Genomic DNA, 18505 nt, shown 5'->3' with positions numbered 1-18505 from the left:
GGGAGATGAGAGAAAAAAACTCCACACAGACAAGAACCAGACAGATTTCAAACCCAGGATGCTGGATTCATAAAAACATCAGTGCTAGCCATTGTGGCATGCAGTTCAATTTATAATTTGTAATGTATTACTTAAAATACATCTAGAGACCAATAAAAATAGTGTTTTTTAAATATGTAACTCAACATAGAGTATAATGTAACTTCAGAAATCAAGATAAGAGCAGGATATTTAAATTTGGCACGTCATACGCGTGTGGAAATTAAAAAAAATATATATAGTTAATTAAAATTGAAAGCTGTTAATTTTTTAACACTATCCACGAAAAGGCATAAGGGATAGATCTGGAAGAGATCAGTCCTAAAACCGACATCTTTCCACTGAGCAGCATGTTCTCACACACACAGACTCCCAAACTGAGCTAAAAGTGCGATTTCCCTAGAAACCGCACAGACTGTCCTGAAGTAAAACAATTCATCCATCCTACGAGCGATGGGGAAATATATTTAATAAAATAAGAATACATTTTACAGAATATATTAGACCCGTAAAATAGTACATAACATTTCACACAGAGCTCGAAGGCCGTAAGTAAATGAACTTTCTAACGTTCAAGAAAAAACAGAACCTTTTCTATGCCCTTTAAATTGCGTCACTCGTCAGACTAGTCCTTACAAATTGTTGTACGCCGGCCACCGTAGTACAGTGACGCGTACAGTGAGGGGCTCATTTATTGGCTAGTTTCAATAGTCGCGGGCTACTTGAATCCTAAATTGAACAGTTTAGTTGCAGGCAGTAAAGGGAGCTGTGATTACACATTAATTCAGAGCTGTTATAGTTTTTAATTGCAGCGAAAAGGTTAAGAACAAAACATCTTTAGGATGTCAAATTAGCAGCCGAGTTATTAGCAAACCCCCCCCCCATTTTGTTTAAGTTTTAAGATTCTTCTGGGCTGCAACCATCCAGTGGGGGCCTCGGCAAATGCTGTTGTGCTTTCGGAGTCGTTTGTTTTAATCTGTATATATCCTTTTCAAAGGCAAGAGAAGCCTGATTTTATTTTCTAGTCAGTAAAACGCGTTTTGGATTTGTTTTTATATTTTTCTTTAAGTTTTATCGGCTTGCGGGGCTACAAAAATGTTTCCGAATAGTCAGCGGACAGCGGCGGCCATAAGGCCAGAAAATTACTCGCAAGAAAACCAAGAAAACCTTTTGGGAAGACAGAGAGCTGTCGGAAAGAGTCGACTGGAAAATCAAGAAAACGTGAACCCCGGTCGGAAGGCGCTCGGAGTCCTAGAAAGCAACCGTGTGCAAGTGCAGCGCGGGATAAAACAGGTATGGGGCTACAGAGGAGCGTCAAAGTAGGCTAGGGGGTGCCGGCAGGGTAACGTCAAATGTTTGAAGTGGAAAAATATTGCTTAAAATTAAAGAGAGGTGTCCTTGTCAAATGAAAGTGGCGCGTTTAAAATTGGGTGGGGGTGGATGAGGATACATAAGTCGGTGTACAACTCAAATGCAAACATTTTCTAACTATGATTTGAGGTGTGTGTTTTTGGATACCTTTATGGACAGTTGCTTTGAATTGCACACTATAACTTGAGTTTTGTAGCAATTGTCGAAGTCCGCCATTTTTTCCATTCTGACGTGGTACTGGGTGAAGCAGCCAGTTGGGGATTAGTTATCTGCTGATTCTTACGTCAACACGTATCGTAAACGAATGTTACCAAAACGCCCTTTGTTTGAACATCCGTTATCGTGATCCACTTTCAGGGTGCAACATTCTTGGCAGCTAAGTATTTAGTTTTTAACGTATATGTGACTTATTTCTGAAGCGATTGGTATGTACATTAAGTGTCCTTGGTGCACTAGCACTTCAAATAGCAAACATTTCTGTGTATCTCATTTTAAGGAGCACCAGTTTTTCTAATGGCTTCAAGATCTAAATCCTCCATCAGTATTCCAATCCTTTTTTTAAACGTCTCATTTTACGTTTCATCTGTAGTACTAGGGTGTTGTACCGTGTTAGCCATTATGAATGTAGAGAAAAGCCAAGCAAAATGACACCTTTTATTGGCTAACTAAAAAGATTACAATATGCAAGCTTTCGAGGCAACTCAGGCCCCATCTTCAGGCAAGATGTAATCGATTGATCGAACGAAATGATTACATCTTGCCTGAAGATGGGGCCTGAGTTGCCTCGAAAGCTTGCATATTGTAATCTTTTTAGTTAGCCAATAAAAGGTGTCATTTTGCTTGGCTTTTCTCTACGTTTCATCTGCAAAGTCTTAGACGACGCAAGCTGCTTACGATATACTGAAATGCATCAGCCGCAAACAAAGCCTGCAGAACATAAAGTAACGATCCATCCATTATCCAACCCGCTATATCCTAAATATGTAAAACCAACCAAGTCTGGTTGTCAGTAATATTTAAGGAAAAAATATTCCACCCATCAGATTTCCACTAGTGAGTCTTCTGAAGCTACTTCGCTCAATACAGTATAAGGATTCACAAATTTATCTGGTATAAAGCGAGATCTAGCCCTGGACGTATCGTCTGACCTGATCAGGATGTTTCCATTTAAATTGGTCCCTCGTAATATATTGCAACGTGAGATGCCACTTCCGAGGTGAAAGTATGTTGTGGATAGCAAAACTGGATTTGACACGTAGTGGAAAATACTGAAAACTGAAAAATTACACGGTTTCTTTACGGAACCGCTCGTACAGAATACGTGTAAAATCCCTCAGTTCTTGTTTAACTATTTTCTGTTAACTAAAGGCGTATTTACGGAGGCTTTTTTTATGTAGGATTGTGTTTGCAAAAAACACAACTGGGCACGGGACTGGTAAGGGCAGACTTGGGCCCTTGATCGGTAAGATTGTGAATGGATATCTAGAACATAAAAAGTGGGAGTTGATTCTGAAGGCATTCGATTAACGTAGGAAAAAAACTTTCTAAGCCATAGTTGGGGCACTTTCAGAAAATCCAATGCGTTAATTGACCAACCCTTAATTTCTAAATAGGTGTAAACTAACTTGTTTAATTTTTTGAATAGGTGATCTACTGTTTCTTTCAAGGTATACTGATTTCTTCTTAAAACACAATGGAAGTGTCAGCAGCAGATTAAAGCAAATGGAATTTGTAATGCTTGTGTACAAAACTGGGGTGAAAATATCACCTTGTGCTTATGCCTCTTGATATGTTTAGATAATAGTTTTTGTCCCCAAAGGGAAGTTAAGACTACATAAGATCAAGAAAATGTAAATATAAAATCACAACTTCTAAATGTACACAAGAACTTTTGGCTTGGGTGATAAAAGAGCTGCTGCCGTTTGATAGCTGGCTAGGATGTTGGATATCCCTGGGTCCTCGGTTCTTGCAGCTCATCCTCCAATCAGCTGTGAACTATCCAGTCTCACTGACATTGCACAGGTGGTGAACCAGCTGAGGGTAGGGAAGGCATCAGGGATCTGTGGTACCTGGTGTGAACTTCTCCAGGCTGGTGGTGAGACTATCCTCCTTGCATTGCAAGCAATCTTTGCATCCATTTAGGAGATGGGCATCATCCCAACTGACTGGAAAACGGGATTTGTCCTTATCTGGGTGATTGCCTGGGTTGCAGCAACCTAGGGTCAACCTCAATAGGATCCATGATCACTTGCTTGCCTACCCGTGACTGGAGCAGTCTGTTTTTATGCATAAGTCGTCTACCAACTGGAACTGAGTGTTCTCCTGGAGCACAAATGCGAAAATCGGCAGTTTCTTTGCAACGTTTTTTTTTTTCTTTTTCCCCCTCTTTCCCTCTCCCCATAAAGTGTTCAAATCGGTTGATTGAGCTGCCCCGTGGGACATCCGCAGACTCTGTGGGATACCCCCAAAGTTGCTGGTTATCATGACCAGCCTGGACACTGGTATTGTGAATGCTGTGAAGAGTCAAAGCAGAACCTCTGTTTTTCCCTAGATGATCCTAGAGTTTGTCGGGAGTGTATTCTAGCTCCAACTCTGTGCAGTGCTTGCAAGGATTAGGTGTAGGGCAGGGTTGTGGGGTTCAGTGGCTGTGGGGCATCTGTTGGTGAAGAACGATTCACTGATCTTGACTTTGCCAATAATGCTGTGATCTTCGTGGAGAGCCTCTGATCTGGGCTCTCGAAAGACTTAGCGAGGAGTTTGTGTGTCTGGGCTTGCGAGTATCCTGGATAAAAACCAAGATCCAGGCCTTTACTGACCTCTTGGGCACAGCCATCAGCAGTGTGTCTGTCTACAGAGAATGTTGACCTTGTTGAGAGGTTTACTTACCTTGGCAGTGACATTCATGTCTCTGGTGACTCTTCCTATGAAGTCAGTAGGCAGATTGGGAGAGCTTTGGGAGTCATGAGGTCGATAGTAAAGGGTGTGTGGTGCTTCTGATATCTTTGCAAAAGGACAAAGGTCCAAGTCTAAAGATTCCTGCTGCTTCCTGCTTTGCTATGTGGTGGTTGTGAGACATGGATGCTAGCCAGTGACCTGAGATGAAGACTGGACTCCTTCAGTACTGTCTGTCTTCAGAGAATCCTTGGGTACCGCTGGTTTGACCTTGTGTCAAAGAAGTGGTTGATTTAGAGTCCCAGATGAGGCACAGTGCCTGCATTGCGAGGAAGTATCTGCTACAGCACTACAGCCATGTGGTGTGATTCCCTAAGGTTGATTCGACTCGCAGGATCCTCCTTGTTGAGGACCGGAGTGGCTGGACCAGGCCAAGGTGGGACTAGAATGGATGTCTGCCTCTGGGGTTGCCAACCAGCATTTCGAGCTGTGTTGTCATGTAGTGGGTGCGGCAACGTGTTGTACCAGTACGTGCTCGCCAACCTGACGTAGTAAGATGATGTCAAATCTGCCCAGTTGTGCCACAGGTTTACATTTACCCAGCATTAACATTAAGATGGTACCATTTGTGTACACAACAAACTGTCTGATTTTGGAAGAAAAAAAAAAAAAAGATTCCCTGGTTGAAATCGGCAGCATACTAGGGTAAGAATGATTCATCATTCGTGTTAAATTGCATGATCCTTTGGTAATGATGATCACCTTTTGGCATGTGGACAAATTCATAGTATTTAGATTATTGGATTACACATTTTATTTCTAATTGTAATGTGCAAGCTTTTTTTTTTTTTTTTTTCTATTGCTTATTCAGAAAGATGTCCAGTCACTCTCCGCCTTTTTCAGTTCATCTGATCATCACATGAAACCTGTCTAGCACTAAAATAATGTCTGAACTTGGTTTCAGCTGTTCTCCACAGTACTAAAAAGCCTCTGTACCAGAACTCCCCATGAGATGTGACCGTTCATTCAACTTATGTAAAACCAACTGAACATTCATCATTATATGGAGGAAGGCCAGTTTTGAAACTTCTCCACCTTACTTTTATCCCCCCCCCATCCCCCCCGCCCCCGATCTTTGTAATGGAGTTCCATAGGTAGTAGTGATGCATAATAGAATAATACCAGAAAATGTAATACAAATCTAGACTGATTTAACAAGATTAAATAGGCCAAAATTAACTTGTGTGTTTTTATTTAACTCTGCTGTTTACCTTGGTATTTCCAAAAGGAGGTACAACATTCTGCTAGCTGCGTAAGGAAGACATTTATTAGATTGACCTTTTTCTTTTACTGAATGAGTGAGCTTTGAGTAGAATGTTGAGAATGTGAGGTGTCTATAAGCCTCCAGTAGTTATAGGCATCTGTAATAGAGCTGCTGAGTGGATGGCTATTTGAAAATGGATAAGTGACAGTTGTAGCAAATCTGAAACAAGTATTTAGGGTATATCTACCCAAAGATGGGATAAGCCAGTGACTCTTATGCTGTCATTGTATGACAGAAATATATTATTTTTTTGAATGTCAAAACTGTCTGATTTAATGCTGCAAAATTGGTACATGCTTTTTGTATGTTTTGACTATTGTAACTCTTGTTTACCATTAAAGACCAATTGGATTATATTCATAAGTGTTAACACATTACCTTTTCTAAAAATTGCATAAGCCTCTTAAGGTTGGTTGCCTATAAAAAAAATTTCTAATATGTGGTCTGTGTTTTATTCTTTATTGCCTCTGCTTTTATATATTCACAAGACTCTTGTATGTAGCTTCTCCAAATTAACATCTATTCTTGTACATAAGGCTGTTTACTGTGGGTGACCTTTTAGATTTTTTTTTTTTTTTTAGGCCCAGTCTGTATGCAAAATATCCTGAATCTCCTGCAGCTTCTGTAAGAGTTGTAATGGTTTGTTTCTAAAATTGCATTTGGAAATTCAGTGATTGATCCCAATTCCTGGTTGTGATCTGTCTTTTGGTTTTAGTCTTCAGGAATTTTTAAAGTTAAGTGCAAGTATCAACCTATTCTACAAAATTGAAAAACACTAGTTTATGAAGGTGTTTATTGTAGATGTCCCCAAACATCTTATATTTTGTTGTAGGAAAAAAAGCTAAATTGTTTGTTTTAAAGAGGCATTGCCCCTGTCAAATGATTTCTTGCATTTACTCAAAAGAGCATTATTTTCAGGTTTGACCTGTCACATTTGTTTGAACTAATTATTAATCCTTTCCAAATGTATGCTTGTTTCATTTATTGCATGTAGACTACATTAGGATCCTGCACCAACAATGAAAACCATAGCAAGCTTTCTGCTGAAAATACTGGTACAAAACAGCCAGCTTTCACAATTCATGTGGATGAGCCTGGTGGTGCATGCATCAAGATGCAAAAGGCATCGAGTGACAAGTCTCTACTCTCCATAAATCCTACTGTAACCTCTCTTGGGATTAGGCAACCACTTGCAACAATTGAGTGCTCTATGGACACCAGTTTTGGTAAGTATCTCGCAATGCTCAATATAGGGTTGTGCCCCCCAACCCCAATTATTTGTCCACTCAGGTCTATAGAGTATGGAATGGTATTTACATGCTGTAGTCGGTCATACTCCAAACAGGGCTGTTAGATGATTAGGAAATATTGTGAATCCAAGTCTTGAATAAAATTGTTTGCTCATTTATCAGAAAGTAAGATCCAAATAGGAACATACCTGCTTCACTGGATCACATCCTTCAGAGATCTTACAGCATGTTTTACAATTCTGAATCTGAGCTGGGTACACATTGGTTAGTCTTAAGTGAGAGTGTTCTGTCTTTTTAAATCAAGCCAGTTATGTTTTGCACACACAGATACAGAAAGTATTCCTCATTATCTGGTAATTGATAATTTGAGGCAGCCTTAGGTACAAGATCTTTTAAGACATTATTTTGAAAACGCTGGAATGGTTTGGAAATAATCCCTGTAGCTTTATCACATAATGTACAATCTGTGAAGTAGCTAGTGACGAGAGGCTGGTTTTGGTTAACTCTCTAATTTGTGTGTAATAAAGCTTTAATGGGGTAATGTTTTAGCCACCATTATTCAAATGATACAAATACATTGTTAATATACAGAAATGAGTGATGGTTTACTCCGTTCTAGTTCTAGGCTAATACATTAGTGGAGCTCAAAGTAGACACTATGCTCTTCAAATGGCAAGGCATGCTGATGCTCTGCTCAGTTATGCCTGACCAATATCAAGTCTGTGGTTAAGAAGGGAAAACGTTACTTGGCTAAAGTTTCTCCCAAAAATATCCATGTGAAACAATTGTGTGTAGAGAACACCTGTTTAAAACCATCCTTTTTCAAGGGGGGAAAAACTCCTTTCTGTCAAACAAGATTGTTCAGCATTCAAACACATCACTTGTAGTGAAAGTGAACAATGCACTGTTTGACTGTATGTGGTCAATGCTATTCAGATATGAGGTACTAAGAATTGACTGCTATGTTCACAAAATTTAACCATTGTATCTTTGTACTAAACGTTGTGCCATCACACTAAGTAAAAAGGAGATGAGTTCTTGTTAATCAAGGTCGTCTTGCTATTGATGAAAAGGCACAGGACATGCAGATTTCTGTGCACGGTATGTTGGAAACAGTTAATGTGCTGAAGGATATACTAATATTACCATGCCATAATCCAGAATATAGTCCGTGTTTTAACATTGTGTGTGTGTATAGACCACGGTAGCTCTTTGAAGTAGGCATATCCGTCTCTCTTGACTGACTATTGTTCTGGTGTTCCAAAGAGAGTGCTGAAAGTGCCAGAGGTTATTTTCTCATACATTTCTGTATTGTGACCTATATACGCAGCTGGGATCCCCTTTGCATTTTTTTTAAAAAACAAACTTGCTCCTCCATTATAGATGTTAGTGGATGGATAGCCAAAACTTGGTAAAATAAACTTTTCCTCTATTCTGTTAAAACCTTTCATTTACCCTGAGTAAGTGATTCAAGCAGCTTCTGAAATCACTTCCGTAAACTGACTTGTGCATCAAGCACCCCCAACAGAACCAAATTGTTTTTAATACATCCATTTTGAAAACTTTCAAACTGTTAATGTTACCTTAAAGTGAATAAATGTTTAACCCGGATTTTGCTTTGCGGAGTGCACAGACTGGAGGAAGTTAATTAACCTGGTGTTTCGGAAGAAACCTTGTGGGTGGAGCCTTTTCAGCGGTGGAGTTCGCTTCTTTTTAACTACAAACTATAAAGAGTTGTCCCTCGACATGTCCTTGTTCGAGTATTGCATCCAGCTCCATGGGATTACTAAAATACAATCTCCAAATTGTTTTAGATCTTTTTGAATATTTGAAATATAAAGAAGCCATGCAATACATTGGAATGCACTGAAACAAAGACTTAGATATTTAAACTATTTTTTCCCCACTAAAGTTAGATGAATTTGAGTTTAACTCTTTCCATCCGGGTAGCTGTTAAATTTGAAAAGGTCTTTAAATGGTTGTGTGAAGATTACTAAATATGAGACTTTTTAAAAGAAAATTGATCAATACTTAAGGGTATAAGCAGGAAATATTCTGTATCTTTTAATATTCCATCTTTTTTGGAGGTGTTGCCATAATTGAAGTGAAAAACCTGTCCAATCCATCTCAGCCTAGGCTGATGTTTAAACGTGTCCTATAAAATGCTATATATGACTTAAGTAAAATATGTTGCTTTTCAATTCTTCTTTCAGAACAGTAGCATTCTAACAAAGTTTATTGAATGTTGTTTCTATAGTCTTTGATTTTCGCAATTCTGGTGAAAGAGGTTGAGAATGCCCCCCCCAATTAAATTTCTACTATACTTACGATACTGGTAAAAATTTTGAATCTTTTTTTTTTTTTCCCCATGTGAAAAATCATTGTTACCAGTAACGGTTGTGAGTTGTGTTGAATTTAATATTGGTTTACCTTTAAGCATATTAAACCTTTACACTTTTCTTTTTTTTAAACTTGTGTATATATAGACTCCCCAATGGTTACAGATATGTCATTAATAGAAACTGAAGAGAAAGTAGCTAATGCAAATGAAGTTCCAGACTATGCAGAAGAAATCTACCAATACTTAAGGAAGATGGAGGTACAATATACTTTTATTTTGTTGTAGAAACTGCTAGAGGACTATAAAAGGAAAACTCTCCTGTCTCTTTGGGATACACGTGATCTGATCATGGTTGGGGGGTGGCGGCATGTGCATATCCATATGTGATACTTGTGGTAGCTGTACTGAATGCCTAAGTCTCTATCTGACTTTTTTATTTTTGGATTTGAGCACTTAAGATGGCAAAGTATCATGACATGAAACAACTTTTATATTGTGACGTTCATAGTATGGATTACCATGAACTGTGTTTCAGCACAATGAGCCCATTTACATGCTGAATACAGGCAAACTCAGATAAAAGCAGTACATTTCGGTGGGCATTATATTGTGAAGGAAGGGAAAGATGAGTTATTTTAAGCACTGACGTTAGCGGTGGTGTTCCTTTTTTTTTTTTGTCTTTGCAATTACTGTAAAAAAAAAAAAAAAAAAAAGGTGCCTTCTGTGTTGTTAAGCAGAGTTCATGGGTAGTAATTTTGTAGTGGAGCAGAACTAGCATTTGTTTCTAGAACTGTATTAAGCTAAATGTTCAGTCATCCTGTTACAGGATTGCATAATCATTTTCATTGGCTGGATTTTTGTCTGGCTAAAGGAATATTTTGGGCTTTGGCACAAATGCCATACCTATTTTCTTTGGAATCTTGCTTTGTTGAATTGTGTAAAAGAATCATTTATCCACTTGAAGCCTGTAAACATCTGGATAAGTTGTATTTAAATGGATTTACATTGCCAATCTTCTGCTTTATGTAATATCTTTCCAGGTTTGATATACATTTTTTACTTGGAGAATGACTTCTGTACTGCGTAATTATCTTAATGGTTCATGTATATAAACATTTTGAAGTGTGGCGTATTTGGCGTTTTTGTGGGGGTCAGAAGATTGTTCTCCTTAGGCTGTTAAATGAGATCTGTAAGTGAAATCCAGTCAATCCTCAAAATTTGACAAGCATTTTCACAATTTTGTGACTTTTTTTTTTTTTTTACTTTCATGTTGACATCCTTACACATTTGACTCACAAACTTCAAGGTCTGACATTTTTGCCAGAATTGGATATAATACTTGTCTTGTTCATCCTAATGTGGTAAAGAGCTCCCCATGCATTTGTTGCATACTTTCATTGCTTTGCTTTATATAAAAAAAAAAAAATTCAGTAGAACAGTGAGTTGCTTTTGATATAGTACCAAAAAAAACTTGGTCTTTTTTTTTTTTTTTTTTTTTAAATTCCCCTATGCAGTTACAGTTCCAGCCGAAGGTAGGCTACATGAAGAAACAGCCAGATATCACTAATAGTATGAGGGCAATCCTAGTGGACTGGCTTGTGGAAGTTGGAGAAGAGTATAAATTACATAATGAGACCCTGCACCTGGCTGTAAATTATATTGACAGGTTTTTGTCTTCAATGTCTGTGCTTAGAGGAAAATTACAACTTGTTGGTACGGCTGCAATGCTACTGGCTTCGTGAGTATACATTTGCATTGAATGTCTCAAGACCATGCTTTCCAAATTCCTAACATTAAGTTCAATTTTTTTTTCTTTTCATAAACAGAAAGTTTGAAGAAATCTACCCACCAGAAGTTGCTGAATTTGTGTATATAACAGATGACACATACACAAAGAATCAGGTGCTCAGAATGGAACACCTCATTTTAAAAGTGCTGTCTTTTAATCTTGCAATCCCCACAATAAATCAGTTTCTCACACAGTACTTCTTGCATCAAGAGATCAATAAACAGGTGGAGAGTTTGTCTATGGTGAGTATAACTTGTGGCGAGTCTACAACATTGATGTGTTAAAATACTATTTTGAATTAATATTGCTAGAGGAAGTGTCTATATAGTAACTCAAAGCTTTGAAGCGCATTCATGTGAAATTACCAAGTAAGAGAACTCCTTTGCCACATGCAAAATAGCATGAAAACACAGCATGGGTGTTCATCTTGCCCTTAGAAATATATTGAAGTACCACATGTGGTCTTTGGGTGTGATATTTGGTCTTCATTGTAAACTTGCCTTATGTGAGCAGACATACAATGTCCATAATGTCATTTTTAATATGGCAACATATAACATTTATGAAGGACTGTTTTCATTGTAGTAGTTTATACCTGTATTAACCTAATAACTTGTGTGTAGCCTTCTGATTGTTGGATATTAATGTTCAATCAGTTTTGTAGCCCTTTAGAAATTAACTGATTTTGTTTACATTTTTCTGCATATAATCTAAATTTAAAAATGGTTAATCTTTTAATAATGGGGTTTCTTACAATTAATTAAACTTAAAAAAAAAAAAAAAAACTTTTTTATAATGGAGGACACAGAGGACCAATTTGTTTTTTTTTTTTGTTTTTTTCCTTTCAGTTCCTTGGAGAGCTGAGTCTTATTGATTCTGATCCTTTCCTGAAGTATTTGCCTTCACACTTAGCTGCAGCAGCATTTGTTTTAGCTAACTATACACTAACAGGCTCTACCTGGGTAAATATTTATTTTTGTTTTGTGTTTTTATTTTTTAGTTTCAGTCTAAACTGATTGTGTGTGTGTGTGTGTGTGTATACTGGTATGGGCTGGAAACATCTTTTCTGCATTGAAAAACAAGTTATAGATTGCCACCTTTTTTAGTGAATTTACTGAATTTGTATTAGCATTTCAACATATTAGCTTATGCAATGAGATGCTAAATTTGTCAAATGCATGAAAGCTCTATTTAAGTGCATTTTTAATTGGCGCATTTCTTTTGGAAGAATACCTGTTTGGGCCAGAACAAGATAAAGGGTGCACTTAGTCAGTTTTCTGTGCTTTGAAATGTTGCCAGAAACAAGAGTGTGGGCCATTGGTATATACTTACGGCATGCATGCCACTATGGATTATGCTACTCCACTCTGTCCTGACTGCAGGAAAGGATTTTGGCAAAACAGTAGGATTAAGACATAACCACCTTCCTGCCAATGGCCAGCAACTTGATTGGACCCTTGTGCAGGAATGGAGTAATGCTTTCTTTATACTGCAGACTGTGAGGATAAAGGCTTGTCAAGCAGTAGTGACCTCCAGAAGCACTCCCACAAGATATTGAAAGGCTACAATATGATTGTTTGTTTTTTAACCTAGTGGGTTTTTTTTTTGTTTTTTTTTTCCCATTTTTAGCCAGAATCTTTGGTGAAACTGACTGGTTACACCATCGACATAATCATGCCATGCATCATGGATTTGTATCAGGCCTACCTCAATGCTCCAACTCATGCACAACAGTCCGTACGGGAAAAATACAAAGGTTCTAAGTAAGTAATTGCTGTTGTCTCAATAGGAAATCATTTTTTATCTTGGAATGTAAATTAATTTTTTGAGCATTAATATGACCACATATTCTAAACTTTGTATGAGTATATCTTGTAATTTTCATTTTGTACCAAGAATCTGGACCGAACTAATATTCAAGATCTCATAGGTGTTGCATCTACTGTACATTGATACGAGACCGATCTCCATTAAATGTTTGTTTAACCTCTTGGAAAATATGATGAAAATTACTTCAGTTTTAAGAGCAATAAAGTTAGTTACATTAGATACTTAGCTTTACTTTTATCTTTAATGTTTTCTTTTACAAAAGATGTCTGCTTCTTGGTGCTTGCTTATATGCAGTTTCACAGTTTAACACTGTAGTTGGTCCAAACTAAACTTCATTTATAGTCCAGTACATTTTTAACTCTTGGGCACATGTATTAAATATATTTTTAGTTGTGCTAATGATGCCACTGCAAGCAAGTTATTTTACAATAGACCTGTCTTAGCAAGGCAGTGCCATTCTGCATATTAACATCAACAAGGTTTCCAGAACAATCCGATTCTTTGAGTAATTACCACAGCCTTGGGGAAGGGACAGGATTGCAATAGAAAGTTAATTGGAATAAAAAGAACTAGCCTTAGAGCCAGTTCTGTCAGGTTTCTGGTTCGAGTGGAAACGTGGCAAGTTAATTTTTACATCTAAATCTCCAGGTTTTCAAGCAAATTTGTCAAACGTAGAATCCTTGGCATGAATGCATGTATCTGTTTCCATATCACTGCCCTGTTGTCACTAAACACATGGATTCCAGTGGTAATTATTAACTGTAAGGATCAAATCTTTTCTAGGCTGCTCTTTATATTTGACACTGGTCCCAGAAAACATTTTACATTAGGTTGAATTCTTGAAGGACAGAACTTCACCATGGGGTTTGGCAGGTTTACGGCTGAAAAAATGGGTGGAGAAAGAAATGGATAAAATAGAAGATGGGGAGTTGTACTGTATTATGAGTGACAAACCTGCATAGGCCACAGGGCCACTGGAATCTTCAAACTTAACTGGCCAGCTGCATTAAAGGAACTATCAACAGTTGAATTAATTGGAAAACGTGTATTTCAGTCCTATTCTAATTTCCACTTTCTCTTAGAATTTTCTTTCCCTAATTTTACAATCGAGTGGCTTTGTTTAAAAATGTCATCCAGACAAAGGGCTATGATTTAACTAGCAACAGATAAAATGAGGGAGAATCAAAGTAAAGGTAACTTACCCTTCAAAAACCATTAACTGTGTTCAGATGAACATAAGTTGTATCACTTTTCCACACAGTCTCCTGGCAGGTTGATGACTTCTTGCGTCGTTCTAGTAACTTCCTCGCTTGGAAGAAGCAGGTTTTCCCTGCCCCTGAATATAGGTTTTCATTGCTTTCTTAACTGTGACCATGCAGAGTCTTGAAGTGGACCTAAGATGCGAGAGAGGAAGGCTATTAAGGTTGTGCGAAAAAACCTTCAAACCGTAGCTGTCGCATTGGCTCCACCGCTGCAGCTGCTGCATGGGAATGTTAGTTGTCGTGGAGCAGCAAGACTGTTTTTGCACTGAAATGATTAGTTGCTAATCTCCTACGACTGTGTCTTGAGACCAGCATAAAGGGAGGTCAGGCAGTGCACACCTTTTGTGGTCTGCTGAATGCCACTTTCTGCAGAGCCTTGCAGACCTGCTACATGTTTTTACCAAATCAGGTGGTAATGCTTCCTGTCAGAATACGTTTGATGGTTGATGTATAGAAGTTCTTTAGTATTTGGGAGGGTAGCCTGAGATCCGTGAGGCCTCTGAGGAGGTGTAGATGTTGTTGTGCCTCCTTCGCCAAGAAGTTGATGTGCTTGGACCAGGTCCGATCATCTGATGTGGTCACAGAGGTATCTGAAAATGTAACCGTCTGTGGTAGTGCCTCTGCTGTTTCTTCCCAAAGTTCATAATCTGCTCCTTTTGTCTTGCTGTCCACTTAAGCCTGCCCATAGTTGCTGGATATTGCGTCTACCACAGCTGTGTCATTGGCAAACTTGACAGTGTTAGTTGTTTACAGCTGTGCAGTCACTGTATGTAGAAAGGAGTACACAGCCCTGTGGAGTGCCTGTGTCGAGAGTGAGGAATGATGAGCTGTGGCCAAACACTAACAGGCAGATGGTAAGAGTAAGTTAAAACTACAGCTGTGCAATGAAGTGCTCAGACATTATCTGGGCATAAGAAAGATGGCAGCATTGTCAGATTTGCCACATGGAGGCAACATGTTTGCCTTTAGCCATCTTTTAAATGGAGTATAGCAATGTTAGTGTCCTGTCTCCTCCTTATCGAATATGAAACGTTAATATTTCCACACAATCTTTTTGAGACTTGCCTTGTTGACTTTGCTGCCCACGGTTAGTCACCACCAGAATGATAACCTAGACACTGCCCTAAGTCTTTTATATACAGTTGTTCCACCTGTGTCTGCTTGAGGTGAAATATACACAACCGTGACAATGACCAAAGTAAACTCCTGAGGAAGATAAAAAGGATTATAGTTAATCATTGGGAGCTCCAGATCAGGCAAGCAGTAGAGTGATCAGACCATTGCGTTCCTACTGTTGAACCAGTTGACAGTTGGACACCTCACCATTCGACTTGCCAGACTCCTCTGTTCTGTCCTTCTAGTAAACGGTGATTGAGCAGGTCGAAGTGTATGGTCTGGTATTGTCAGTCAGCCATGTTTCTGTGATTTTCCCAAATGTATTGCTGGAACTTTTATTCTTGTTCTGATGATGATATGCACTCTGGTGCGTTTTTTCTTTTGGGTGCGTCTGCTGATTATTGTCCCTGTTTTAATGAAGGATCTCAGTCAGTGAAGCTGATTCTGTGAACTGGATAGCTGGCGAGTGACACACCATCTTATCGGCCTCGATACCACATTTTCTAAAGTACTCGTTAAAAGTCCCCCGATACTGGGGACCGATACCACGGTCTGAGAAATGTCTGTTTGAGCGGCGTGTAAGGGGTTAATCACAGGCGCCGAGTGCCCGCCCCCAGGCCCCGGCTGCAGCTCAGAGCGGGGAGAAGGCGAGGCGAGACATGTCAGCCGTGTGGAACTATTTCAAAGTGAATGAAGACGACAAAACAAAGGCGGACTGCAAATTGTGCTCAGCAAAATTGTCCAGAGGAGGCTCAAAAGGTAGCGCATTTAACACAAGTAATTTAATCAAGCACCTAAAATCTCAACACAACGAGTACAAAGAGTTTACCCACGCTTCTAAACCAACACAACCCACGCTGCAGCAAACTCTTGCAAGACGAGAGAAAATGTCCAGAGACAATCCACGTGCTGTGAAAATAACACAGGCAATTATCGAGTACATTGCATTGAGTGACCAGCCACTCTCGGAGGTAGAAAATATGGGATTCCTGCGGCTCCTCCATGTTCTGGAGCCCAGATATGATGTCCCAAGCCGCCGCTACATGACTGACATGGAGCTGCCTAAACTACACGACTCCGTGGAAAAAAACATATCCACAGCCTACTGCAAGCCTCCTCTGCGTTTAGTTTCACCACGGATATTTGGGCAAGCAGTGTTAGCCCCGTGTCGCTAATTAGCCTAACCTCCCAGTGGATAGACGAGAGTTTCTTGTTTTTTTTGTTAAATTATATGACTAAAGCTGTTACCTGTAAATTTAAATCATGTTTTTATTAAGTACTCGGTATCGGCGAGTACTGAAATGCAAGTACTCGTACTCGTACTCGTTTTCCAAAAAAGTGGTATCGGTGCATCCCTAGTTTCCACTGAATGCTTTGTCTTTTGCTTTCCAGCTCATTGTAATGGACCTATGTCTCCTCTCAGGTGACAAATTTGCTCCAAAACACTTGGATCTTCACAACATTTCAGCATTATTGGGTCATGCTGTTGCTTTTGTAGATCAGTAAGCTGTTTGGGTACTCCTCTTGTGCAAACTTTATGGTACCCCAAGTCATCCTGCACTATGGCATGTACAGTTCCATAGCAGATATCCAAATGTGCAGAAACCGCAGACGACGTAACCAGTCAATCTTCTGAAGGCATTTATGCAAACCAGTCCACATCAATGAGGCAATGTTGATAGTTGACCAGATTGAATTTCGTTACTTACACTTGTTCCTGTTTTAAACCTTTCTACCCATTTGTAAATGTTTCGCTCAGTCATGCTGTTTTCACTTTTGAACTGAGTGGATATCCTTTGGAGAGCGGGTTTCACTTCCTCTGCCCAAAGAAATCTCACTACAGTGGTTTCAGCAATGGTGCAATCCCTCTGCAGTGTGCGCAGTTTTATTTGACCTTTGCTTCAACTAGACGGTGCGTGGTGCATGTTCAAACTACCCATAAGCCATCTATCTGTTGCAGTTACAATAGTATGTGATTTTCAAAATTGCTCTCTCTTCTTGATTTACTCTTATGTTAGGTGATTGCGCAGTCTGTTTTCTTTAAACAATGGTACCATTTTCACCAGGGGAAAAATTCACATAAGCTTTTTAAATGTTAATATTCATGGTACAGTGTATAGAATCATAATTTAAAAAAAAAACAAAAAAACGAACTGAGTAAACAATCCAGGAAGTGAAAAGCAAATCAACAGATCTCATTAGTAAGAGTTTTCTTGGTCTACCTTCCCACACTCAAATCTAGCTGAATGTTGCCATAGGTCATTTATTGTGGAGTAAATTTGTGGTTTTGCTTTTCAATTGCTTTGTCATACTTGAATTTTGAAGGTACGGTACCAAGTAGAGAACAACAAGAACAGCTCATTAAGTCTAAATTGTTAATCCCAAAACCAAACACGTGATAGGTGACCATTTTGCCCCAGACATTAAAAAGTAAGTGGTAATCTTGGAGTTAGCCGCACTATTACTGTAGTGGGTGCACACTTACCCATGTTTATATTTTTAATTTCATATTCTAAGGCACCCCCACTACACTTGTCTGTTTTGGGGTTGTTTTAAAATATGCAAGTATAGTCCAACTAGTGTGTTCTTTTTATATATAATTGCATTTCAGATTGGGACAAAATGTGACAATTTTCTGAAAGTGTGACTTGCTGTCATCTGTGTACCTGGTAATCTGAAGACTAAAACAGTTGCTCCCCGCACACACCCACCCCCCAATAACTTTTTGTCACCATGAGTACTGAGTTCACCTAAAATACATTGGAATAAGATGCAATATGTTATTAAGTTTGGACGTTGTCAAGACTGTTTTTCTTTTAACTTGCTTTCACTTTTTCTTTTCAGATATCATGGAGTATCATTGCTTCAACCCCCAGCAAAATTAGCAATTGTGTAATGGTGCCTTTTTCCAGCAGTCTGTACAGTGTATTGGATTTTTTTTTTTTTTTTTGTCAAGTTTTGGGTTGCTTTTGTTTCTATACTTGTATATTTTTTTATGTGCAATCTTTTACTTGAGTTTTTACATTGTTCTCTATCTTTAATGTTCTATTTTTGGGCATTCGAAAAAATACTGAAATGGTTTTGCAATAAACATTTTATTGACTTTTTTTTTTTTTTTTTTATATATAAATATTTCAGGTTAGTGCTGTTCTGAATGAAGAGCAGACCCTCATTTTTTTAGTAATTAAGTATCAAGTGGAAGATTTAATGTGGATAATCAAATGCTGATATGTTAAGCATTAGTCAAAGTGTAGCAGGCAGGCTAATTTTTCAAATACTGTAATACTGTAC

The 18505-nt window shown here is 38.5% G+C and overlaps 1 protein-coding gene across 1 annotated transcript; it reads left to right on the top strand.

The window, feature by feature from the left end:
• The first annotated feature begins 811 nt into the window (after nucleotides 1-811).
• ccna2 (cyclin A2) lies at nucleotides 812-18258 on the top strand. Its single transcript, XM_028802178.2, has 8 exons — nucleotides 812-1332; nucleotides 6621-6852; nucleotides 9363-9475; nucleotides 10732-10955; nucleotides 11044-11248; nucleotides 11855-11968; nucleotides 12636-12769; nucleotides 18059-18258. The coding sequence occupies exons 1-8, from the start codon at nucleotides 1135-1137 to the stop codon at nucleotides 18108-18110; spliced, it is 1272 nt and encodes a 423-aa protein (XP_028658011.1). The 5' UTR covers nucleotides 812-1134; the 3' UTR covers nucleotides 18111-18258.
• The last annotated feature ends 247 nt before the right edge of the window (nucleotides 18259-18505 follow it).

The sequence above is a fragment of the Erpetoichthys calabaricus genome, chromosome 5, assembly GCF_900747795.2.
Source record: "Erpetoichthys calabaricus chromosome 5, fErpCal1.3, whole genome shotgun sequence".
Classification (NCBI taxonomy): Eukaryota; Metazoa; Chordata; class Cladistia; order Polypteriformes; family Polypteridae; genus Erpetoichthys; species Erpetoichthys calabaricus.
Note: the sequence above shows the minus strand (reverse complement) of the source record. Positions and strands in the feature narration are given on the sequence as shown.

Bases quoted from the DNA above. Each gene is read 5' to 3' on its own strand.
- ccna2 (XM_028802178.2), top strand. From the start codon at position 1,135: ATGTTTCCGAATAGTCAGCGGACAGCGGCGGCCATAAGGCCAGAAAAT. The intron at 6,853-9,362 runs GTAAGTATCTCG...GTGTATATATAG, and splicing joins CTCTATGGACACCAGTTTTG to ACTCCCCAATGGTTACAGAT. The intron at 11,969-12,635 runs GTAAATATTTAT...TCCCATTTTTAG, and splicing joins CACTAACAGGCTCTACCTGG to CCAGAATCTTTGGTGAAACT.